Raw genomic sequence first — 25,837 nt, forward strand, 5'->3', positions numbered from 1 at the left:
TAAATAAGCAAAAGCTTTTCCTTAAAGAAAGATAATTAAGCACATTTCTGGGTTCCACACAGCCGAGCACAGCAAAACCCCAGCATTAAGCTAAGTCACTCCGTTAAACTTGCCAAAACCCCATTCACTCTCGCACACTTCAATACAATTTGTAACAAGCAATGCGGCTCAGGAAGAAAATCAGTTTTTGAGGATAGTTTGAAAAGTTAATAATAAACATGTTTCTTTACCTGCTGCTCCTGCTGTTGACGACCACCAGAAGGCATGCTTCTTTGATTCTGCGCTTTTTGCTGCTGAGCCAACAACCGCTACGAGACAGTGTTTTGTGGTGGTTTTTTTTAAGAACAGTTTATAGCTGATGTAAGTCTCTACTTAGACTTTCAAACAGAACACAGGGTGACTGGCTTTGTTAGCTTACCTGTAACTGGGAGATCTGAGAAAGCTGGTTTAACTGGGACAGTTGATTCAACATGGCTACCTGTTGTGGGCCAAAAAGTGGGCTCAGGCCACCGTTGTTTGGTGCATACTTCAGTAATGATACTGGAACCTGCAAAACGGACCAGTGCAAAGAGTTAGACCAGATGTAGAATATTATAACCTTCTGTTGACAGTTACCTTGTTTCTGAAACACTGACAGAGCCAAATATGTTTTCAAATATTTACAGAGTAAGTATCAGCAACACCAATAAGCAAACCACAATTTTCTGAAGCAGTGTTTTGGTAGTTTATACATAGAATGTTCTATATAGTCAATTACCTGAGGGGACAGTAATGGAGGAGGCACTTGAGCACGTGGATTAGGCTGAGATGAATTAAGAGGTTGTGCTGGAGGCTGCTGCATGCTCCTGGGCTGTGCTGCTATGTTACCAACACCAAACATACTGGGATTGCCATTCTGGGGAGAGGATGCACAGTTAGTGACAATAAACCTCTCATGCTGCTTCTCCCACCCCCCTAACATTTGAATTAGAAATTAAACACATATCAAACACATCAGTAGCTAGGATGCTAAATCAAAAGGTATTAAATGCTGTCAAGTAACATGCCAAGGATATGCACACAGCCTTACCTGTCTAACAGAATTCAAGTTTTGCATACCCAGCCCTGCTAGGGAGCCAAGGGCTTGGTTAGGTAGTGCATTATTTGAAGGGGGAAGCTTCATGTTTTGATTGGACATAAACTGCATGTTTTGGGACTCGTCTGCTACAATGCCATCCTGATGGGACAGACAAACCGAGGCGCAACAACCAGTCAGCAAGCAAGCAGAGGGAGAAACCATGGCCGGGCACAGAAGGGAAGAATCACAGGACAGTCCAGCACCAGCAGGAAACAGGCAGAAAACAAAAGAGATCAGGTTAGTTATTTGCAAACAGGCTGCAGAAAGTGCTACTATTATATATCAGTATGTTAAAAAGAACAAAGTATATCTCAGGGATTAACAAGAAAGTCCTAACTTTCCTCTCCACTCAACACAGGAAGGTGAGGAGCAGACAGTAACTACTTAGAATGCAGAGTCAAGGGAGGTCAGAAGTGTCCACCACCAAGACACCCACTGACCTTATCGAAGTAAGGACCGCGATCCATGGAAGACTCTTTGGAAATCTGAGGACGAGAACCGGGGCCTTTTCCAACCACACGATTGTAATCTCCAACCCCCAGGCCGTGCTTATCCATCTCCATCCGCTTGTCTTGCAATAACCCTACGAGAGGCAAGAGATGCGACTACAACACTGCAGGGTGATTCACTTTTCCGAAACCAGTTCATGCTTAGGAAGGGCTGACCTAGTGCTGCTCTCAAGCTACACACTAACAAAAGAAAACATCCATTTATAATACAAGAAAACATCAGTTCAGCTTTAAACTATCTGGGCTTTACTGAAAAGGGAAAGGAAACACTACAAATCGATGGCTACAACTTAAAACTTGGAATCAGCCAAGTGTCACCAGATTTTGCCAGGCTTCACCAAACGTTATTCTCAGTTCTCCCTTAAAAACAAGAAAGTATAATTGTTTAAACTTGAGTTTCCAGTAGTGAATGCCACTCTTATTTTTAGCAGCAATAAGCATTGTCTTGGCTTTGAAGTAGTATCAAACTACAATGAAAACTGCAATGGTGCAATTACTTTTAATTAAGTTCCCTATCGTTATAATCTATTGTTATTAATGTATTAAAGAATTATACTGTTTTTTATTACCTAGAGGAATCACAAAACTCAACAGATTCAAATAAAGCTAAAACTGCTCACAAGTAATTTTATACTCAGGTTTAAACATTTCTAAAATAATTGTTCAGTATCAACTCAGTTCTTAGAACTGAAAATGTGTTTCCAAGAACGAACCATGACGACCGAGTGTGGTATGGGAACGTTTCCGTGTATGTTTGGTGAAGGTATCCAGAAGGCAATCTAGACACTCACACTGCAGAAACCAACCCACCCACCCTGCAAACATTCTGTCATGTCAGCTTAATACACAAGCTCAGCTTGATTTAGGGATAACATTACTAGAGCAACCAGATGATTCAGGTGTGTAGCGTTACTCACACACGCTATTTTTTCCCCTCTACAAGGGTATTCCTTTTCTTTAGGGAAATGTATATTTAACTATATATATATAGCTATAACTATATATATTATATACAGTTTGAAAAAGTAATTTACAGAAAGAATTAAACTAAAAGAGAGACTGGAAAGGAAAGCAATAAAGCCCAGCTAGTTTCTCCTGTTCTTACCTCCAGACATGTCCATCTTATTGCTCTGTATGGTTTCTTCTGGTGATTCTCTCTGAAGTAATAAAACAAATCATCATTATTTAATAATAATATTTTTAAAAGTTAAACCAAAGAGATTAATAGATACTATTTCAATTCAAGAAAAAAAAATCAAGACAAGTCAGATGCTGTTTTGAAGCATTTTCTCTCTTTAGCAGTTACCCCACTGAACACAGGTATCCTCACCAAAATGTTCATGTTATACTCAGGAACCAGCAGACTGGCAGATGAACACCTGGGCAGTGTTCACACAAACACTTTTCATCAATAAATAGGTCTGTTTGTGATGAGGATGTAGAGAAAAGGGATGGGTGACAGGAGGGAGACAAACAGAAGGAAACCAAAAAATACTATAAAAGTGAACATTAGGCAGTAAAGCGTTTTAACTCTTGTGCATTCTAACCAGCACTCGAAGGCAGTGGTAAAGCCAGGTGAAGGGAAATACTTACTGAGAAACTGAGATTCGTGAATTGCTTAATGAATGGATTGATCCATGTTTCGTCTTGCTTATTTCCACCTTTCATTATTCCCTTAAAAACAGAAAGGAATTCCTGTGATACTCAGAAGATGTTTACCACCTACTGCTTAAATTACATCATAAAATGTTATGAATGAAGATTAAAGCTTAATGGTACTCGGTGCAGCAATCTGTTCTGTCTTCGCTTTTAGAAGTGACAACAGTGCAAAAATCTTGACTCAACCTCCTCTGGGGATTATTTTACCAACCAGGAGAGCAGCAGCGCTCAGAAACCTCGCTGTTGTTTTTTATTGTCTCCTCTCCATGGCCAACTTGCATTCTTAGGTTTGGGCCTGACATCTCAATGGCCAGAATTACCTTTGTGGGCATTTTTTTCATATATGGTGGCCAATTCAAAGATGGGTTAGCTTCTTGTGAAGAACTGCTGTTCCACATTCCAATCTCTACATCCTCCTCTTCCTCCCAGCTGGTCTGACGACTGCCCGTCAGCTGCATATCATCTCCACACCAACTATCTTGCATAGATTTAGGCCCTGGGTGGGAAAAAAAATCCAGCATGTTAACATTTCAGTAGCAACTGACTGTTCTTAACACACAAGTTAGCTTTACATTTTCTTCAAGATAAAAAAGCCCTCAAAAAGTAAAGCTTCTGGAGCAGTATTTCACCTTCCTCCAAGCCGGTGCAGGACTCACTCACCGGGTTTATTTGGAGCCTGTTGCCCCAGAGCAGCGTTTCCCCAGCCAGAGGTGCCGGTGGCATCGCCAATGGGCTCTCCCCAGCTGGTGCCGGTGTCCATGGGCTTTCCCCATGCAGAAGTCCCGTTATCTACAGTAGTGGCTGGAGCAGGAGGCTCTCCCCAACCTTTGTAGAGCAGTACAAGTTACTGGCAGGGTTTTAAACACCATTTAAAAGGCTATCTATCTAATGAGACTCAAGCGTTTACCTTTTCTAGACCCATAACATACAATAAAAAGCATATTAGTACACATTTACATTCTGCGTGAAAGTAATTATTACAACAGCAAGCTGTTCCATTGACACCCCCCACCCCAAATACAAGTTGCATATGTAAAAAATTACATTCTGATATCACCACAAATTTCCAAGGTACTAAGTTCCTACAAGCTGCTCATTATATTTAAGCTACTCCTCTTTGCAGCTGAAAAAGAGACAGAGCACAAACCACTTCCTGAACACCATACGAGCCGCTCTGCGTCATTATTCAGGGCTCTCAAACTGCAAGATCAGAAAGCCTGATCCTGAGTCCGTATCAAACCATCACCCTCCACCTACCCACAGCAGCCTAGCGCTGGTTTGGGAGGGCTCTTTGGCAATGTTAAGCTTTAATTGTTTTAGAACCTAATGATGAAAACCACTTTCCATCTTCAGATACTACTTGAAATAATTTCTCTGTGTTCCCACACCCCAGAATTCAAGTAGACCTGACTAGTCTTTATTACTCAAGCTATTTAAACCTGTAACAGATCTTTCAATCTGTATAAAAATACCAAGTATCTATGAGCATTGCTGTTACTTTTTTACAAATAAAACCAGTACTTCACTGCCACTTTCCCCTTTCCACTTTGAAACTAAATTACTGTTATATGAAGCAAGAACAAAATAATTGTTTTACAGTTATCAAAAGATTCAAATTTGCATAAAAGCAAGTCTTACCAGAACCCGAACTGCTCTCCTTGCTAGACATGGCACTTGAAGACAGTAGCTGCTGATGTACCTGTGCTTGCTGGTCTGAACTGCTGCTACTGTTTGGGACATTTTTATTCCACATATTCACATTTTTGTAGTTGTATTTGCTTGGATCACCCCAAGCAGAAGTTCCATCATCAATTTCCATCTTCCGGCGGATGGATTCGGGGGACGGCTCCTCCCAGCCGGTGGGTTCCTCCTCCTTGGCTGGTGCTGGCATGGGCCCCCCAAGCCAGCCGGAGCCTGGGGCTTTGGTGCTGGCAGCCGGAGCTCCCCAGGAGCCAACATCGGGTTTGTTCCATTCTGGAGAGTTGATTGGCTTGGATGAATCCCCCCAGCCCTGAGGCTGATTAGGTTTAGGAGGGTCTCCCCAGCCCTGGTTCTGATTAGACTTTGCAGGCTCATCCCATCCTGAAGAATTATTTGGGTTTGTATTATTACCTCCCCAAGTAACAGAATTTGATTTACCTGGCTCATTCCAACCAGATACTGATCTGTCACTGTCACTACCTCCCGAACTGGATTTCTTAGCCTCACCCCAATGGTTACTTCGTGAGTTTTCGCCCCAGCTATCACCGGCAGAAACTGCCCAACCCTGGCTGGCCTTTTGTCCGTCTCCCCATCCCTGTTTGATCTTCTGAGCGTCATTCCAAGACGACTTCTCCTCTTTGCCACTTCCCCATGATTGATTGCTCTTGACCATTACTGTAGCAGCAGAATCTTCCTCCCACCCCCCTTGGCTGTTTGACCCTTTGGAGTCTCCCCACCTTGTAGCAGACTTTGGATCTCCCCACCCTGATACAGATGAGGTATCGTTATTATTAGGGCTAGGTCTATCCACACACCCCCCTGAGCTGGAAGTCTGTGTCACAGAGCCCCCCCAGGCCTCTGTCCCATTGTCAGTTTTCCTTTCCCCCCTCGGTGACGTTTCGGTATCCCAGGCAGTGTTCTGTTTGATTGGAGTCTGTCCCCAACCAGAGTTGGAAAGGACACGTGGATCTAAGTCAGTTCTGTTCACTATGCTTTGGAGTAACGTATGCTGGTCAACTTTCCTTCTCTCCCGACTCTGTCCTTCTGTAGTTACTCTGTCTTCATGGCATCCAGTGCTCTCCGAACTACCTTCACTGTCCCCCGTACCTGTTTTGGCCCACGCGCTGCTCTGCTCAGTGACCTGAGAAGCAGCAGAACTCTGGCTGTTGAGCTCATCCTCCTCAGAAGATTTCCACCCATTTGTAAACTTCCTGCTGTTGCCATTCACACCTTCGCTGGAATGCTGATTAGGGGGCAGTTTACTCCATTCCCCGTTTGAAATGGTGGTGCCAGTGTTCTGGGAAGGGTTGCCCCATCCTCTCCTACTCCCACCAGCACTGGCCCCATTTCCAGCTCCCCAAGGCACGTTCGGGGAGCTGCCTGGCCCTGCCTCCCACACCCCTCCTCCTTTATTCCCGTTCATTGGAAAGGTAGTGCTGCCAGGCCCGCTCATGCCCGGCTGCATTAGAGTTGCATTCACAGTGTCACCATTAGCTTGGCTGTTTGGGCCTGAACATTTGTCTCCAGAGTAATTAGAACCATAGGCACCCCATGTAGTACCGTAAGAGCCACCATTTTTCGCCTCACCGTTGCTAAGATGAGAAATGGAAGTGCCATTTGTAACTGGAGAGGCCTGAATCTGAGAATGATTCATTGTGCTCACACGCCAGGCCCCGTGCCCTGTATTATTAGGCAGTTCGTTAATCTGCACTGAACCAGCAGAGTTTGGTAAACTAGAGGTCATAAAGTTAGTAGTGTTATTTGGTCCATTCATTTCAGTGTTAAGGTTTTGAGGTTGCCCACTGAATGAAACCTTCCTTGTACCATTTACTTCAGAATCACAATTTTCCTGAAGGCTTCCCCAGGAACCATGGGCTGAACCACCCACTTTCGAGTTAATACTCTGGCTATTCGCTATCTGACCTATGGTACTGCACGGAATACTTGTGCCAGCGCTACCACCCACAGACCCTTTCAGGGCATGTCCATTGTTCTCCAGTACAGGCCAGGCACCATGGTTGCCATTCGAATTCAAAGTGCTTGGATTTAACCCTCCATTTGATGAAGAGTTTATGGTGCCCCAAGCATTCATTCTATTGTTGCTACTTTCAGATTTGCTGTCAGGAGCATCCACAGAAACTTGACATGTGCTTATTATGGTTCCATGGGATAAACCCCACGGCCCATTAATACTTCCATTGCCCACATTATTGCTGTTGCTACCAACCACAAACTTATTTTGAGAACCGTGTCCAATGCCGTTTCGAATGCCATCATTGTCACCACCTGTGCTCCCTGAAGCCATGATAACGAGGTTTCTCTCTGAGCCAGAGCTAGAGGCAGAGTCAGTGTCCATACATTCTGAAGTCAGCTCTGGGTCACTGCCCGTGATTGATGGCCATGCTTCTTTGTCAGAGCCGTCTACAATAACTTTGTCCCAGTTTGTGCTGGAGTCGCTATTTGAAGAGACTGGTCCCCAGTGGGAATTTTCATAATGGGATCCTAGAGCACTGTGGTTCAGATCTAAAGAGAAGAAGGAAAGTCCAAGAGCATTCTTATAAATTTAATATTATTACTTCATTAAACAGAAGAGGTCAAATAGTCTCAAGATACTAAGGCAAGGATTATTTTGCTTATTTTAACACTAGGGTCACTGAAGATGCCAGAGAAAGCTTCTGAGTACAGACGTTGAGAACACGTGTCACCCACACCACTTACACCAGCACACACAGCCGCACTCACAACAGCATGAAGAACCACTCCTAGAGGTACACTTTTTAAAAATACTCTATAGCACCATATACAAAGTGTTTTGTAAAAACATACAGATGAAAACCTAATATACTATATAAAATCAGACATTCCAAAAAGCAGAAATCTAACCAGGATATTCAACCAACCTAGCAGTACCAATCGCTGTATGACAACAGCCAGAGAAATGCACACACCCACAAACCCATTAAAATACATGATATATAATTTCTAAGTACAAGATATTTAAGATATTATGTTTTATACATCAACAATCAGATAAAAAAAAACACACGACCAATGTGAAGTTCAGCTCCCGCAGAAGTACAGATTAAGCGCAGCAGCTGAACTAGTGGAGTGCCTCAGGGGTCAGTACTGGGGCCAATATTATTCAATATATTCATTAATGATTTAGACGAGGGAATTGAGTGTACCATCAGCAAGTTTGCTGATGACACTAAGCTGGGAGGAGTGGCTGACACGCCAGAAGGCTGTGCTGCCATCCAGCGGGACCTGGACAGGCTGGAGAGTTGGGCGGGGGATAACCTGATGGAATTTAACAAGGGAAAGTGTAGAGTCCTGCATCTGGGCAGGAACAATCACAAGTTCCAGTATAGGTTGGGGAATGACCTATTAGAGAGCAGTGTAGGGGAAAGGGACCTGGGGGTCCTGGTGGACAACAGGATGACCATGAGCCAGCACTGTTCCCTTGTGGCCAGGAAGGCCAATGGCATCCTTGGGTGTATTACAAGGGGGGTGGTCAGTAGATCGAGAGAGGTCCTCCTTCCCCTCTACTCCGCCCTGGTGAGACCCCATCTGGAATATTGTGTCCAGTTCTGGGCCCCTCAGTTCAAGAAGGACAGGGAACTGCTGGAGAGGGTCCAGCGTAGGGCAACAAAGATGATTAAGGGAGTGGAGCATCTCCCTTATGAAGAAAGGCTGAGGGAGCTGGGGCTCTTTAGTTTGGAGAAGAGGAGACTGAGGGGTGACCTTATTAATGTTTATAAATATATAAAGGGTGAGTGCCACGAGGATGGAGTCAGGCTCTTCTCAGTGGCAAACAATGATAGGACAAGGGGCAATGGGATCAAGCTGGAACACAAGAGGTTCCACTTAAATTTGAGAAAGAACTTCTTCTCAGTGAGGGTAACAGAGCACTGGAACAGGCTGCCCAGGGAGGTTGTGGAGTCTCCTTCCCTGGAGACATTGAAAGCCCGCCTGGACACATTCCTGTGCGACCTCACCTAGGCGTTCCTGCTCCAGCAGGGGGATTGGACTAGATGATCTTTTGAGGTCCCTTCCAATCCCAAACATACTGTGATACTGTGATACTGTGAAACTTCTCATTTTCATTTATATGAGAACTACTGTTTCTTTTTCAATAAATAAGCTGATCATGTCTGGGAGTCAAGAAGCCATACATCCTAATTCACTTATAAACATTTCATAGTTAAATACAGGCTCTGAGGAGTATTTGCTACAAAAGAAGTACTATCAATTTTCATCTCCTATGTCTGAAGCCTCACTGCAAAGAACTCCCCCACAACCGTTCCATCAAAACACAGCCAGACAGGTGCAACACAAGATGAAGTTGTGGAAGTGCGAAGCATGTGAAAAATAGTAATGAAGTTGGCAACAGAACACAAGTACAAAATGCCAGTGAAGTGTTATCGCTCAGTATTTGCCTGAGCTGAAAGAATAACCATACTAGCATATGCTCGATGGCTGGATACATGGCAAACTGCACCGCTCTGCCCATTAAAACACACGGGGTTTCATCAAAAGAAAATGTCAACTTTTCTCTGTAACATTCCCTTTTTTTGCCTCTACTTCAAATATTCAAAATATATGTACCTAGAGAAAAGAGAACAGAGGTTTTATAGCTCTTGCTCACTCCTAGAGGATTTTACAGCACATTCCTTACATCAGACTGGAAGGTGCAGTCGCTTTGACCCCTTCATGAAATTGTACCTGTTCGCTTTAACAGACAGAGCTAACAGTGACAAAACGCTACAATTACCAATGCTTAGGAACTGATAAACAGCTGACATTTAAGTTACTGTGGATAGTTTACTGAGTATTACACTGATGCACAACAAGTTTTGGTCTATTTTTAACTGATTTTTAATCAATATCAGCTTTATTCATGCTCCAGTGATAAAGAATCAAGCCAAACACCCTGTCTGAAGAGCAGTGGCTTGGAGCAGCTCAGAGCAGGATCAGCCACTGCAATGGAGGAGCAGGGGGAGCTGGAGAGAGCTGACGGAATCGGGGTTCAATCGGAACCACGACATGAGAAACAAGAATGGGGGGAGCTGGAAAGAGCTGAAGCAATCAAGGTTCAGTCGGAATCATAACGCGAGAAAGAGTTTTTAACAAGCAGATACACAAACAGCACATAATGATTAATTTCCACTCATCCAGAATTTTACCCGATTACATACAAAACTACCCTAACTAACAATCTTTTTCCTGGACACAAAAGCATGTGAGTGATTTCCAGTATGAGCTGCTGTTCTGAAATATTCTTGTCTGCATTTCCACAACCCATGAACTTCTGAAAGTATAGAAATACTAAATACACAAGGTATTATCTCTGGTTTTTCATACCTGACAGATACCACAAGAACACCCTCAACACTGAAAATTTACAGTTGACAACATCCTACAAGTGGTTCACTGTAAAACCAGCCAGGAACAGCCTGCAGTGCTGCTCTTGGTTTTCTTTCCAAAACTATTTAGAACCTGCAACTGAACTTCTGCTGCTTAAATCCCGGACAAAAAAAACATTTACACAAACCTGAGTTTCTTACAATTCAGTAATCTGTTAGGATCTTTTCGGTAATTTAGAATTTAATAATCTAATGCTTTCTAGCTATGAACTATCCCTGCAAGAAATGTTTGCAGGAACCCGTATGTATTGTTTACAGTAGTTTGTTTGTTTTAAAGAATCATCACATGGTCTAAACTAAATAGTAGGACTGAGAAGCATAAATGAAGAAATGTCTGAATCTTGACCCCTCCATCTCCTTTTCCAGTTCCAGTACATACTGGTACCCACAGAACTGTCAACACTGTACCTGCCCAATTACTGTACCTTTGGTCCTTAGGAAAAAAATGCTTCTTTTTTGGTATGAATTCTGATGCATTTTTGAAAATTAAAAACATTTAACCAAATGTAATATGTAATGGCACAGAGCACGTATACTTAAGTCAGTCACTCACACAGCACATGCTATTGAAAAACATAAGCCAAAGAATAAAAAAAAATAATTAAAAAAAAAAAATCAGACAAAGTTGCGTGAAACACAAAACTACTACAAACACCCGCAGTGCGAACCGAGGTGAGATTTAAATAGCTAACCTGACTGGTTAGGGGAGTGGCTCACCAAGTCCCGAATGGGAGGCATGCCTACAAAAAAAAAAAAAAAGCAAGAAAATTACAGAAGTGTTACTGCAGTAAAGTGGCCCCTCGAGAACAGTCCCCAGAGCCCCTGGGCAGCCCTGCTGGAAAGGGCTCCAGGAGCCAGCTGGAACTGGGGGCTGAGCGTGTGGTGAGCAGCAGTTCTAGGCTGCCTCTCCCACGCCACAGGAACAGGCACAGACAGCAAATCCAGCTTGCACAGAGATTTATCAGCCATTTGGCTGCTTTTACTAAGTATTTCCAGTACTAGTTAGTTATCATCCATTTGGCATTTAATTATCCAATTTAACATGTCTTTAATTCTAGAAGTTTGATTTATATAAAATAAGATGAAGAATTTCTAATAATGGAAATCAAAACCAGCTAAGTTTTGTCTGTACTAACGTAGAACTTCAGAGGTCATCCCCGAAACTTAAACAAGTTCCTGTAACTCATCTGAGTGGCACACTTTCTCCAGCTGATAGTCATTCTTTTGCCAGGTGATTTAGCAAACAGAAATAACTAAGTATGGTCCAGTTCTGACTGAACCTCAGTATGTGATAATAAACTTCCACTGACAACTCTTGCATCGCTTCTACCTCTTCAGTGTTCTTACAGGCAGCACATGGAACCAAAGTGAAGGTTTCAAATTCACTCATTTTACATTTGGAGACCATCGCTGTTACATTTAAGGCCATGTTTCCTGGATAAAATCAACCTCTGCCCCTCCTAGCTGCAAATCCCACCTGCTCACTCCTTCCCTTGCTCCTGTAATAACCCAAGAAAAAATCCTGAAGGTACAGGAAGAACCTTTCGTTTCCCAAGGCTCTGGTTGTACTACGGTTTTGAGGATCAAGCCCCCATGCCAAAGGGGGAACCCCGGGCTGGCACTGACGCAGGAGCCCGAGGGCTCCATCCTCTCCTTGCTGGCCACAGCTGGGAGCAGGTAGTGCTGGCAAATCTTGCAGTTCACTGTGTAAATTATTTCATCGTGGAATAAGCACTTGGCTATTCTGATGTGTTACAAAGCACAGGGGGAAATAAATGCAGCAAGGCAACACTCCGGAGCTTCCTTTCACCTAAAGTTTAGACATGGCAGAAAATTTCAATAAAACAACTGAATTGGGTATGAAAATATTCTGATAAAGAGCTACTTATGTTGATTTCTTAAAATAACCAGCTTGGCACAAGACTGTGTCTGTTTCAGAAGTTCTACATGGTGTGAGCTTCACTGATGTGTCTTTATTAAAAAGATACACCAAGTGTCCTAAAAAACAGCAGAAGAAAAACAACCCACAGGTTTACCCCTTCTTAATCTTCTAAGGAAAGTGGGTTTATTTTCAAAACAGAAGACGATTGTCCACACAAAACACAAGAGTTTTCTTTTCCCCATTGATATAATTAAAAAGTTCTCCAATAGTAGAGATTTTAAAAGTACTGTGGGCAGGGCAATGAGAGGAAGACTTTAAATTCAGCAGCACTTGTGTTCCCTGGCTGTTCCAAAGCATCCAGCACCCATCTGGACCAAGTCTTGAACTGGGACAGATCCTGCTCCAGGGAATGGCAGATACAGCAACTGCAGCTCTTACTCATTCCAGCAATTTTGACTTCAACATTTCAAGCTCCAGTTTTTCTTTTAGCCTTAAAATACACACCAAGCCTGATATCCATTAAATAATGCTTCTAAAAAAAAAGTCAAGTACTTAACAATTTTCAAAGATACTCTGTTAAGGTATAAAATTTGTTAACCCAAATGGCCAGTATAGGGACATTCTTTCATTAGGAAGGGATCTACAGATAAGTCAAATGTACTGAGATTTTTAATTTCAGAGACAACGAGAAGGAGAGCGCCCAGAAGCTGTTGTTGGAGGCTACAAGAGGAGTTGGGGAGAGCAAGGCTGGGCCAGCAAACGGGACGATTCTCTTTCAGCTCCAAACAGCCATTAAGTCACCCGTGTGCTCTGGACTGAGGTCACCTCCACATCACCTCCCTGGCAGTTCAGCACACAGGATCCTGAAACCAGGACAAAAATCCAGCACTGAGGTATTATGTTCCTTTATGTTATCATCTTACCTACATTTCTCAAAGAACATGACAAACCATCCAAACCAGACATTACTGCTGGTTATACTGGAGGGCAGAGCTTTCCAGCCCACAGACTCAGGACCCTCTGGTCCAGCCTGACCAGAGACCTCGGTCAACACAGCGAACAGGGACCCCACGGGGCACTACAGACAACACAACCATCTTCTGAAGAAGGAAGGAGTTTTGACCAACCCTTCTCTCCTCTGAGGGCTCTCAGAACCGTTCAGTCCCCAGCTGGACATGTAGATATGTTATTCAGATAACTCAAACTGCAGAACTGCTCCTGGTGAAGCTGTTACCTCCATACCGGCAGCACTGCACGGGACACAGTGACGTGTCCCAGCCCCAGGACGGGCCACCCCAGCACAAAATCAGGCAAAACTGGGAAGAACGCAACACACAAATGGGAACCCAATCAACTCAATACTGGGCTGGCATCCACAAAACATGGGAAATGAAGGCCAGTATACTCAAAAAGTCCTCCAGGGACAACTAGGAGGTTTAATAGGTTATAGAAAGAGTAATATTTTTAAAATTAACTTACATGGGATTTTTAATTTAAATCACTACTTGCTACCACACAGTTTGACCAGTAAAGGGCATATGCTGGAGGAAAAGCTTCATCTTAGAAGTAAGAGGGTGTATGAAAGGTTAATCTAAACCTGATTATAGACAAGAAGAAAATTATACAGGTGAAGCAAACCAAACCACTAACTACTTAAAAATCACTTCTTGGAATGGTTTAAGAGTTCCATCAGTATGTTACAAAAATAATACTGGAAAGTAATATCGGAAACATTCCTCCTGGGGCACATGGATGAACTGCTTCCAATGCTTTGATTGTTCACTTCCACCTTCAATACTGCTGCTTCGGGATTCAGTGACCAAGCAGCTCCAAATGGAACTAGAACTTGAAATATCAAGGCTACTTTCCGGAAATCTTTTTTTTGTAACCAAAGGAGCTCAAAGTCACATCCTTTGTAGTGTATAAAACTCTGATTTTGAGAAACTCTGGGAATTCAGTAAAGTTTCGGAAGAAATTATTTATGGGAACAAGTTACACCCTCACTCCTATGTGCATGTCAAAAAATAAATACAAGTATAAAAATAAGAAAGTACTTGTCTGGTGTATTAAGTGTTAGCACGCACTAATACCAAATCCTTCTGAAAATCTAGATCCCTACAAAAAAAGCTACTTTTTTCCAATCAAAAAGAAACTGCTCTTATTGTCACCAAAATTTGCTGCACTCCGTGCTAGTACAGTCACCAAATGTAAATGATGCACATGTATCAGATAAGTTTACTGCTCTTAAAAGGGTACTTGAAGAGAATGTTAAAAAGCCAAAATAATAAAGGATAGCTATACTCAAATAGTAATAAAGGTAAAGTTTGATCTGTTTTGTCAGACAACCCAACTTCAGGTAGATGAACAAAGAAAACCTCTAACCTAACAAGAAAAAGCAACTCTGCTGTTCTAAACAAGTTGTATCCGATCTGTATCTCCAGATATGAAGAAAAAAACCAGTCTTTAGATGCTGTTCAGAAAGCTCTGGGAAGACCCTTCCCTGTGAGAGCTATCAAAACCCAATGAAAAAAAGATGCTTTGTACCATGCCCATGCTCAGATCGTTATTTGGATAGGACAGGAAGTTCAGAACACAGGGGTCACATCAGCTTCAACACCCGTCCAGAAACAGACATTCTACTGGGCACCACTGGAACAATGAGCAATCAGGTGTCTAATGTGTCAGCACAAAACTTGCACAACAGTGGCTGAAACCCTCCTGTAATGTTTAATATTAAGCTATGACACAGGAAAATATCTCATCATGCTCCAGTTTACATTTAAAATTCAAATAATATTAGCTCAAATATTTCACTGATAGTTGAATTTAAACGACTCAATTTTCACGAAAGAAAACAAGGTACCTCCCCTCACCTGGCTGTTTTTTGCTGCTGTTCGGCACTTCTCCGTTGGTCACGGGCTGTTTACTTGTGACAGTGCTGCCTCCCGACTGGCCGTTTAATACTTTAGGAGTCGATCCCAGGTTTGCAGCTATAAGCGGTAACTGCTGCCCTCGTTTCAGAAGCTGTTTCTGTTCCTGGTGTCGAAATCGCGGTGGTACTTCCCGAGGAGGGTATCGAGGCAAAGGCTGCTGCTGGGGGTTGGCTGGGGCCCGCTTGGCATTATTGGTGGTGCTGGTTCCGCTGGAAGTGCCGCTGGAGGGGCCGGGCTGGGGCTGGGACTGGCTGACACTGGCCTTGGCTTGTTCTGGCACTGCCCCCCCCGGAAAGAGAGAGTTCGACAAAGTTATTCAGAAGAACAGCAACTTGAAATATCGAAGACTGAGTCAATATTCTTAGATGTGCTTATATAGGATGTAATAGCAGCACTGACTTCTGATTCAAGTTGTAACTCATTCCTCATTAAAAGCTCAATTATCCCATAATCTCACAGCTCTAATGGCACAGGATCTGGAAGCAGAAATATGTCTTGCTATCACCCCTAACAAAGTTATCTCTGTTAAAGTATGTGACTACTAACAAGCTTCCTATAACTTCTCCTGACAAATAAGCACTATGCCAGTTTATTTTGGCATTTAAACTTCATTTTAAAAAAATACTGAAGTACTAACAAAAACACCACCACCAAAAAGAACTTACTCCAATGGGAAATTTAATTTTTATGTATAAAGAAAATGTTATGGTCTTGCCCCAAAACAACAAGAGGTGAACAAGAACACATTGTTAAGACTCGCCTGCTTTATCAACCTTAACATCCAAAGGAAAATATATCAATATCCTTAAGCCAATCTGTTGCCAGCAGGAATAGTTAATGACAGAGGTATCCCCATTCCCAGCTTGGCAGGACTGCGCCGGCATTGATCAAATGCCAGACGCGCAACTGCAGCTCCACGTTACCGCTCGGTCCTGGCAGCACGGCTACTTCAGGGCAAGATGAAGGTCAAATCATTTGCAGAAGTCAACTGTGAGTGAACACACCAAACTCAGATGCTGGATGAAGGGAACCCTGTGACTCTCTCAGCCCCCAGCTCCAGCCCAGGCCGCCCCAGCATGGAGTCGCAGGCCAGGGGCTCAGGAGCAGAACTGCTGAATGGGCTGTCCTGATGGGGCGAGACCGTGAGCCTGAGGGTGCTCCCTGTGCTGCTGCCGCTACCCAAACACCACCACAGCTGCACTCCCAACCCCTTCTCTTACTCATGTCTTCACTCACTTTTCCAGTTTCTTGGATGAGACCTCTATAAAGCCTATTTACATTTACCATGGAACTGGCTGAGACACCTCAAGACTCGCCTGGGAGCTCCTGCAGCACTGACTGTCCCCTCTGGTCAGGTCACCATCTCTGAAATGAGCGGTTTTAGAAGTCCCTGAAGGGAAACAGCATTCCTGTGCTCCCAGCAAGGGCGCAGCTCGGTAATGCTTGGCTCTGGTTCTACACACCAGCCTTCAGTTCCTATACAACTGTATTTATTGTCAAGAACAGTTCTGTCCATTGGTAGCATCCAAACATTCACAGCCTGAGGGTCCAAGCAGCAGTGCCTTAAACCTCTTCCCTGCCTTATTCCATTTCAGTTTCCAGCATGTCAGGAGCAGGAATATTGGTCCTGCAGGACTGAAAATGTAGCTCTCTGGAGTTTTAAATTTTTTTTTTGTTTTGTTTAAAGTCCATTTTACCATTCACTTTCAGGAACAGATAGATGTAATACAAAATAAAAATTAAATGAAAATAAACTCCTTAAACTCCTGTTTAAAGAATCTGTCAGTGCTGCTTATGACTGTTTTTTTAAATTTCTCTTATAATACACAGTTATATATTTTGAAAAACACAAACATGAAGGCCTTTAGAACAAAATCGCCCCTAAAAATCAGCAACCGAGTTAGTTGTGTTTTAAAGGAATATTATAATTAGGCTACTTAAGTAGATAAACTTGGGGACCTGCTTGTTTCACAGGTGGCCAGATAGACGTGTCTGAGAGAAGGCTGGAGGGGCGAAGGATGAGGAGGAGGATGAGGATGAGGAGGAAGAGGAAGCCACAGCCACGGTAGCTCCCCCAGCTCGGACCCCACGCTCCCCATTTCACACCTGACTGCAAAGGGACAGAATTACAGAGAGGAATGGCCAGGGCATAAAGCAATTCAATGCACAGAGAATGGGGAACAGACAGTGTTCAAAAGCTATTAGATAAATTGGCAAGTTGATTAAAAAAAAAAAATCACCAATGCCATATCAGATTCCATCAATTTCAGTTGATACATACATCAAGAGAGTAGGTGATTCTGATTCCTTGCACAATGTTTTGATGCATATAATGCAAAACCAAATTATGATCAAAACTGAATTTCACTAATACAAAGTAGTCTTAGACAAATCTACTTACATTTATTCCTTTTAAAATGTTTCTGTTTTAAAAAGAATTTAAAAACCTGAAAATTACTAATCCTTGTGGGTGGTTGCTATTTTAGCAAGTAGCTAAGAATTTGTCAACATTTTAATGCGCAAGCACTTAGCACATTTTTGTGGTCTAGGAACTGCAACAAGCTTTGAAATTTAAAAAAAAAAAAAAAGTCATCACATACCTCAATCTGGGTAACCTCCTGCCAAATGTGAACTTTTTGATCTATCCATGTGCCTCCTGCCTGACATCGATGCCTGTTCCCACTTAAAGCGGTTGTGTCCAAAGCGAGTGCTGCCAGTGCCACAGACATTAGCCCGGCCACAGCGATGGCACCGCCGCCATGGCACCACTCAGGGACACACACACACACACACCCCCAGCCTGCTCTACACCTACTGAACTGCTTGCTTTGTTTTTCCTGTCAGCTGAAGTGGAAAGCACACCTTGCTTGAAGAGCTTTTTAATCCAACACCCAGCACCCCATCACGTGCTCAATGAGGTTCCGTTCGCCTCCACTACTGGTTCCATCCACACAACCGCCCCTTTCAGAGCAACTATGATCATTTCTATGACACTCCACGGGACATCCAGAGTTGCAGTAGCACATTTAGGATAGTACCGCAACGCAGCAAAACTAACGCTTTACTTTCCTAATTAAAGATACTTCAAGAGAAAGTGCATATTGTAACAGAACCCAATGGAACCACTTCCAGCTTTAAAGAGTGCAACTAATAAACCAGGTGTGCCTGCCAAACCTGCCCTGAAGCTACAGCATGAACAAGACTTCATCAACAGTTTAAGGAAATTATATTTTTTCATGTATTCTATGCATTCATTTCCTTAGCAAAGATGTAATTCTTTCTACTATGCTCAGAAAACTACACAGAAATCTCACCAGACAACACAGTTCTATTAGAGAACATGCAGTTGACATTCGTACATTAATTTCAAACTGACATTAATGAGCCGCACAGAGGAATTCCTTTGCCTTCGCTGCCCTAAGTACCACCAACCAAGTTTTAAGCTACACAATTTATCCTGTCCAACATTTTCTGGCCCACAACTTCTCAGAAGAATAAATAATACATTAATATTCCAATATGGCTACTATAACTTCTAACAGCCCTTAATCATTATCTTAATATTTGAGTTTGTTACAAACAAGTTGCTTAATAGAAGTTTGTTCTGCACAGCAATATTTGATTTTGAATCATATTAAGGCAGAAAGAGAATATTAACAGACTTACAATTAATTTACTTGACTAGTACTAGAAAGTTTACAGAAATGAATACTAAAAATGTCAGATTTTCAAGAAGAACAAACCTGCTGCAAACCCGCAAAGCAGGGGACGGTGCAGTTAAGAGTTTGCAGAGAGATTCCAGAGACAGACGCTTCCAACTGGTGTTGCTGTCCCAGGCTGCAGATTGCACTAGAAAATGGAGGAGCAGCATGGTGTCATTTTACTGCTCCGGAGCTCCCGGAGAGGGGCCGGGGACGCAACTCCCCCGCCAGGAAAAAATGGCAGCTGCTTCAGTAACTTTAATGCAGATGGAAAACAGTTTTGCGTTCGCCCAAAAATCAGCGTCCCAAGATGAAATGGTCTAGTAAAGCACACAAAGAGCAGCCCCGGGCTGGCATGGCAGCGTTTCCTCGGCTGCTGCTGGAGCCACCTCTTCCAACGAGTGGGGGTCTCTCCTGACCCCCCAGCTGGCAGGGCTGGACGCTGCAGGGCGGGCAGAGCAGCCTGGCGTTCGGCTGACACACGTAAGATGTAGTGCTAGAATTTTCGTGGTGGAAAAATGGCCGCAGCTGTAAGCTCAGCTAGCTGATCTGGAAAATATCTAACTGTTTGCCAATTCATTAACCCCTGCCGATCCGCACAAAGGTGAGCTGTGTGCCATTCCTACCCGCGATTCTAACAGCAAGCATTTCTTGTTCTGGTCACTTTTGCTATTTGTTTTTAAGATTTAAAAGGTAACGTAAGCTTTCCCGATCAGGAAAAGCACAGTAAGGCAAGTGAAAATAAAATAAAACAAACAAACCAACCCAAACAACAAAACCCAGAAGAGTTAGTCTAGTGCATTCAGGCAATTTCACTTCTCACAGAAGAAAATGAATAAGAAGTTTCCAAGGTGGGAAATATGAGTCAAAGATTTCAATTCCACACCCAGCTATTTTTAAAGCACTTTCCGCTTCAGTGGCTGATTCAAAGTGGAGTCTGTTCTGCAGCAGAAGTCGCACTTTGTGCCTCCTGCGCCGCGGGAGCTCAGAGTAGAGTCCGGCACACGAGTTCAGCTCCAAAGCACAAACTGCTCCCAATAACCCCCCAGGACCCCACCACACTCCCAGCTGTGTGAAGGCCTCCTGGGGGCCCACGGACCTGCACTACAGTGTGCAAAAAGACACTTCATCTCCTGAGGAAATCCCACCCTGCAGAGCACCCCATGGTTACTGGAGTGAGCACACACTGCAAAACTCATTCTTCTGAAATAGCATTTACTTTAGGACTTGGCTTATCATCAGCTACTCCTGGCGGCAGCACAGCCTGCAGAGTCCTGTTCTAGGAGAAATTCAGGGTAAACGGATTGATTTGTCTGTCTTTAATAGCACTGGCATTAACCACAGCAAAAATACATATTTTGCCAAGCCAGAAGGAATACCACAACTGATAATTCTACAGTATTCTCAACAAATAAGGACTTTCAAATGATGCTTATTTTTTTCCTAAAATCCCTGGTACAAGAGCGCTTGGCAGGCACTTGTGGATGTACACATCAGCGCTGGGAGCTGCTGCGCTGAGAAACCTCCTCTTAGCAACTAAATAATACATTCATCTCCAACTCCTAAGAACTGTCTCTTCCCTCTTCCAATAAAACCAGATGTATAAAACTAGACAGGTTAGAATATTTGAAATTCACATGGATGATGTACATGCATTTTTAATGACAATACTACAGTATCGAAATGCTACTCGAATCAGAAGCATTTATATCAGCATCATCTTCATTACTTCCATTCCCAATCCTGAATAAGAGAAAAAAATCAGCACTATTAACTTCTTTGGAAGGTAATTTCATAATTTTGCATGCACACTGGTACCTACTTCAGCTGGTACAGCAGCAACTTCTGCCTTCGCTAAAACAACATTTTGGAGCCAACCTAACTATGCTTAAAACTGAAAAATAGTCTCTCTACCCACCCCCACCACTTAACCAGCTACTTTTCTGAAAGAAGGAACATAATTCTGAATTATTTAGAGATCCTATACTATTGTATTTTATCTTCAGCTCATGCACAGAATAAATTATTAAAGACGTTAACGTGATGGAAACTTGGAAACTAATGAAACATTAATTTGCTTCCTGAACACAAGCAGGCAAAACTGTTGAAACAATGAAATCGCTACGTGCAACATAAGCAGCGAATTTTGTTCCTATAGAAAGTGCTGCAAAAAGTTTTGTATCCAAATGTCTGTTCTTCAGAAGGATCATCAGCTTGCGTTCCTCTGACAATTCTCTACATTCCTGCTAAACTTCCTGAAATACCCTTTCAATAATAACATAACATTGCAGCTGGAACTTAATGCTTCCATCAGTAAACATCAGGCCTCCAAGGAGAAAATGAAAAGACAAAAAAAATAAAAAGAAATATTTACTTTGTCCTTCAAAACAAGGCATTTCTTTCCCTGTGAAGATGCCCATCAGGTAGCTGGAGCAGCACAACTGCTGCCCTCCCATCCTCAGCCTATTTTTAGCCATTTGCTTCTGCAGCCCCGGCCCTGATGTGACGCACGGATGCCAGCGCAGCACAGAACACGGGTCAGGCCTTCCTTCAAAATGGACGTTATTATTTACAGCAAAGTACTAGCTCCTTTTCCTTCTTCACTACCTTTTCAGATATATTATGTTACTTCAGAATAAAACCAAACACTTTCTCAAGCCTCTAAATCTGGTATATTATCTCAGAAGCCTTATGGCAGGAATATATGGAAAAAAACAAATGCTCAGTCTGTGCCTCAAATGCAATTCCATGCGCTGCCTGAAAAACGGTCCTTTAGATAACAAATGCAGAATATTTATTAATTATAATACTCATCCAGCAGTTTAATAAAGTATCCAGTCCTGTGTCTACAGACAACCACCGAACTCCCACTGACTGCGGTGAGCAGAGCGGGGCTGGGGGGGGCAGAAGCTCCAGCCAGCCCAGAGAACCCCCCCAGGGCAGCACAGACAGAACTTGAGCTGCTGGCCCTGCCAGCACCTACAGAACAGGGCACTGTCACTGTCACTGCGGCTGCCCACAAGCCCCGGCTGCTCCCCCAGCCTCACCGCAGCCCCGGGCGCACAGGCAGAGGGGCTGGGTCCCCGTCCTCCACACAGCTCCCTCGCACACTGCAAACCTGCTGCTCCTGCTCCATCCATGGCTTGTTTGCTCTATTCAAACACACACAGTACACAAGGCACTCCAAAAAACTAGACATGGATATGTCTCCTGACACCTGGCACTGCAGCCCTCAGCAGGAGAACCTGCCTCCTTCATTTCCACCACACGCCAACCAGGATGAGCCTTGCAACGCACCTCCAGTCACCGACACCTCCAATTGTCTCTTGCTTCTTCCCCAGCGCAGTTCATCCTCCACCATCTTACTGCCTTCATGCCAGAACAGCACTTCAAACACTTTTGATTTTCCACCAGTAATTGCATCTCCACCAAGCAGGGCTTCCCAGCTCCTGTTCCTACCACTGCACAAGTACCAAATCAAACCAAATGTCCCCCAAACCCAGAGATCCAGCAAGCACTCCACATGATAACTTATGCAATTATTATCCACTTCCCAACCAGCAGGTTACAAACTAGAATTAAAAAGAAAGTGAAAAGAATCTTTTTTTCCCCTTTAAGAAGTCAGTATAAACCCCACAAACATTCCAAATAACTGCAGCATTCCCAGCCTGCCACCAAACAGCGAAATTACGGCTTTCGCATACTGTCAATTTGATCATCGTCCTGTGAGGAGAAATCCTCCACATCCAATAGCAGATAAATCCAGATGTATCCATCACTTGTCTATCAAGTATTTCCAATCCCTCTTGCACTTAGAATATTTGGAAATTAACTTTCAAACAGATCCATTACGTGGATCTGTACACACGAGGTCATACTTGAAGTGTTACAGCGCTCGTGCACTTTTCAAACAAAGCAAAAAAGGAAAAGAGCATATAAGGCAAAGAACTGCAGGTATTATGTATATACCTGCTGCTGTACAAGTACTTAAGAATGTCAAATAGGAAGAAAAGCAGAGTCCAGTCCCTGGGAGGAACCCTGAGACACCTTTACTCTTCTAGTCTTTTGTGGTCACTGTCTGAAAAAGTGCAATTGAAGTTTCAAGGATCCCCTATTTTAGTGTCGAGAGGTGTTTTCAGGTGACCCATTTGATTCAACATATTTTAAAAAGCAGAAATAATATACAGAATAGAAATAACTCTAAAGTAACTTACCTTTGATTTTTTGTTCAATGGCCTAGAACAAGAAAAAAGAAGTGTCAGTGATTTGTGCAGATAAGAGAAAAACCACACGTGCACGTGCCAGTTGATAAAGGGACATGAGCTTTTGACTTCCCTTTTTTAAAATCTTTTAAAGTTATTTAATTATCTACTTCAGAAGTGTCTAACCAACCCATGCTTATTATTCCTTTCGCCTAGAAAGCTGTTTAGCTGTTATAGAAGACAACGCTAATTTGAAAGATAACTACATGAAACAGACAATTAAACTTGCAAATTAAGATGTTTGAAGTGAGTTTAAAACTGTGCCTGGAAGGAAGGAACCGCCACCGCTTTATTGCAGAATGTGGCAGGAGAAGAGGGAGGGACCTGGAAATTTAAAGGAACTAACAAAGCAAATGCAAAAGCTTTAAGTCTCTCATTTCCAAGATTCAACTGGTTACACCTGTGATACGGCCAAAATGAGAGATCTATTTTAATAACATTTTATCATAGGATAAAAATGTGGAGAAAAGCATTTCTTGTATGGAACCACACCTTAATTTTGCCGGTTTAACTATAAAATGTGCTGAAACTGACTTCACGAAGCGCCTCTCAAAAGCACAAATCATAGTTCTTCCTATCTGAAATTAGAGTTTTCTTAATTATGATTTTTAAAAGCACTACTGCTGAAGCAAAATGAGATCTGATTTGGTATGGCCACCTTGGTAGCTGTATACAACCCATTTTAGTTACTGTACTGCGTATCTTCATAATATGCAATAAATTTGCTATAATTCTTGGGCGTATAATTAAAAACTTGAGGAAAGAGAAAAGACGAAGCGTGTGAATCCAAGAAGAATTGGACTCACTGATTTGAAGTAAGACTCTGTGAGATTCTGACATGAGCACTGTCAGGGCTGCCTACTGACACTTCATTAATGACTCTCAGTGCCACAGCCTGGAAATCCAGAGTACACTAACAGAAAAAACCTCTTTCGCAACTTCTTAAACTGATAAATGCAACGATACTTACAAAAAATGGATACTGTCCAATAGTTCAAAATGTAGACTCTTGCTCCCAAGAAACATTGAGCATCATGGTTTTCTATTTTTTTTATTTATGCTCTTAAGAGATAGCTAAAATAGCTAAAGATCAAGACACTTGCAAAATCTCTTCTGCAGCAAATCCACTCTACAGGCAGTTTCGTATCAGCCCCTGGTGTTAGGACAGCAAAGCCAAAGCCAACGGTCGCTCACCCAGCATAGAGAACCCCAGCGCACACAGAGCTGCAGCTGTGCCCACCTCACCCTCATCAGCCTGACTGCTCCAACACCATCGCCTTCCTTCTCAGTTCCCCAGAGGCAGCTGCTGTACAACACAGAGCCACAATTTTTCATTATGCTCTTTGTTCAACAAATCAGGTTAAAAAATATTTTTCAGACTTGAGAAGTTGTTCTTGGCATCAGGTGGCACTTAACTCATGAACAAGAAAAGGAGACAACTTGTATTTTTTTTTTTTCCCCAGCTTCTGACTACCCACAGCACCCAAAGAGATCAGCAGAGAGAAAGAGTCATAGGATAAGGCTCCCGCCTGCTTCTTATACTAAGGTGCTATTCTCTGAAAGAAAAACAAACCAAACGAAACGAAACCACTAACCTGAACATATGCCAGCTAAGGACTTGCAAAATGTATCAGTACTGAATGCACAGTTAAATGCTTTAAAGTTTTTTGCTGGAGAGCCTATGGTTGATAATACAAACCAGCATGTTCTTAGGAAATCAAATGGAAAAAGTCAGCTTACAAGACAAAAAGAGCAATTTTGGTCAATCCGAAACTACTCACAAATACGAACAGAAGGGACTTTCCCTTCTTTCTGACCTACATTAACGAGTCTTCATCCTAATGCAGAATCAAGCCACATCTGTACTGGGTCTTTGTCTTACCAGCCAAGTTAACTGGCAGTTGTTTGTTCCCATGGTTTTTCAGAGGCACATTCTCTTTCATCTAGATCAAGTTTAAGTTCTCCAGGAATGCGGATGAGCATCCTTGTGGCATCCTACTCCTCCTTCCCCAGCAGCCTCTTCCCGTCCTGCTCCAGAGTCCCCGCTCCAGGAGCGCGGGCAGTGAGAAGCAGAGGCTGCTCAGATCAGCCCAGCCCAGGCTCCGCAGCAAAGTAGAGGCAGAACTCACAGCTTTAGGCAAAGCTCTGGTATCTCCACTTGCAAAAAACATGTATGCTTTTATTTCTTCTACAAATCTCTCTCTCAAACATGCCTTTCAAACTCACGAAGAGAAAGTCAGCTATGAAGAACCACTTATTTAAAAGATTCAAGTTCTACAAATAAACCAGCTCTTTTCCCATTACAACTTCTGATTAAATAAGAATTCCAAGAAGAAAATTACCTATCAATTTACAAGTGAGGTCAAAAAATTATTAGGCAGCTTTGCTGTCAGCTACTGAAAAGAAACTCTCATTGTGAAATATAATCAAATACCTTTCCTAGGAGTACTCCTCCAGTACTATTTCATTTAGATTTGTTGCAAGATTAGCCATACATAATTCTGTATGGGTACACAAAGAACACCTTGATCCAGGCCTACAAAGAGAGCTGACTGCTGATTTTTAACTATGTAATAAATATCTAGCATCTATCAATGGAATAAGCAGGGTCGCTCTGCCACCACCAGCCAGCAAACCCAAGCCTGAAACA

General features: G+C 42.8%; 1 protein-coding gene across 12 annotated transcripts in view; it reads right to left on the reverse strand.

The window, feature by feature from the left end:
• The window catches only part of TNRC6A (trinucleotide repeat containing adaptor 6A), a 72,396-nt gene that overhangs the window by 10,622 nt on the left and 35,937 nt on the right, over nt 1-25,837 (reverse strand). For 6 of the 12 annotated variants that reach the window (XM_071815347.1, XM_071815345.1, XM_065850826.2 and 3 more), the window contains 13 exons: nt 23,140-23,161; nt 15,165-15,503; nt 11,102-11,149; nt 4,924-7,509; nt 3,946-4,110; nt 3,606-3,781; nt 3,220-3,300; nt 2,732-2,783; nt 1,558-1,700; nt 1,070-1,216; nt 758-895; nt 419-547; nt 231-308 (listed from right to left, as the gene is read on the reverse strand). In XM_071815347.1, coding sequence (XP_071671448.1) covers nt 231-308; nt 419-547; nt 758-895; nt 1,070-1,216; nt 1,558-1,700; nt 2,732-2,783; nt 3,220-3,300; nt 3,606-3,781; nt 3,946-4,110; nt 4,924-7,509; nt 11,102-11,149; nt 15,165-15,503; nt 23,140-23,161 — 4,104 coding nt within the window. The remainder of the gene's footprint in view (nt 1-230; nt 309-418; nt 548-757; nt 896-1,069; nt 1,217-1,557; nt 1,701-2,731; nt 2,784-3,219; nt 3,301-3,605; nt 3,782-3,945; nt 4,111-4,923; nt 7,510-11,101; nt 11,150-15,164; nt 15,504-23,139; nt 23,162-25,837) is intronic. The other 6 variants (XM_065850832.2, XM_065850828.2, XM_065850830.2 and 3 more) reach the window with 4 other exon arrangements.

The sequence above is a fragment of the Patagioenas fasciata genome, chromosome 15, assembly GCF_037038585.1.
Source record: "Patagioenas fasciata isolate bPatFas1 chromosome 15, bPatFas1.hap1, whole genome shotgun sequence".
Taxonomy (NCBI): Eukaryota; Metazoa; Chordata; class Aves; order Columbiformes; family Columbidae; genus Patagioenas; species Patagioenas fasciata.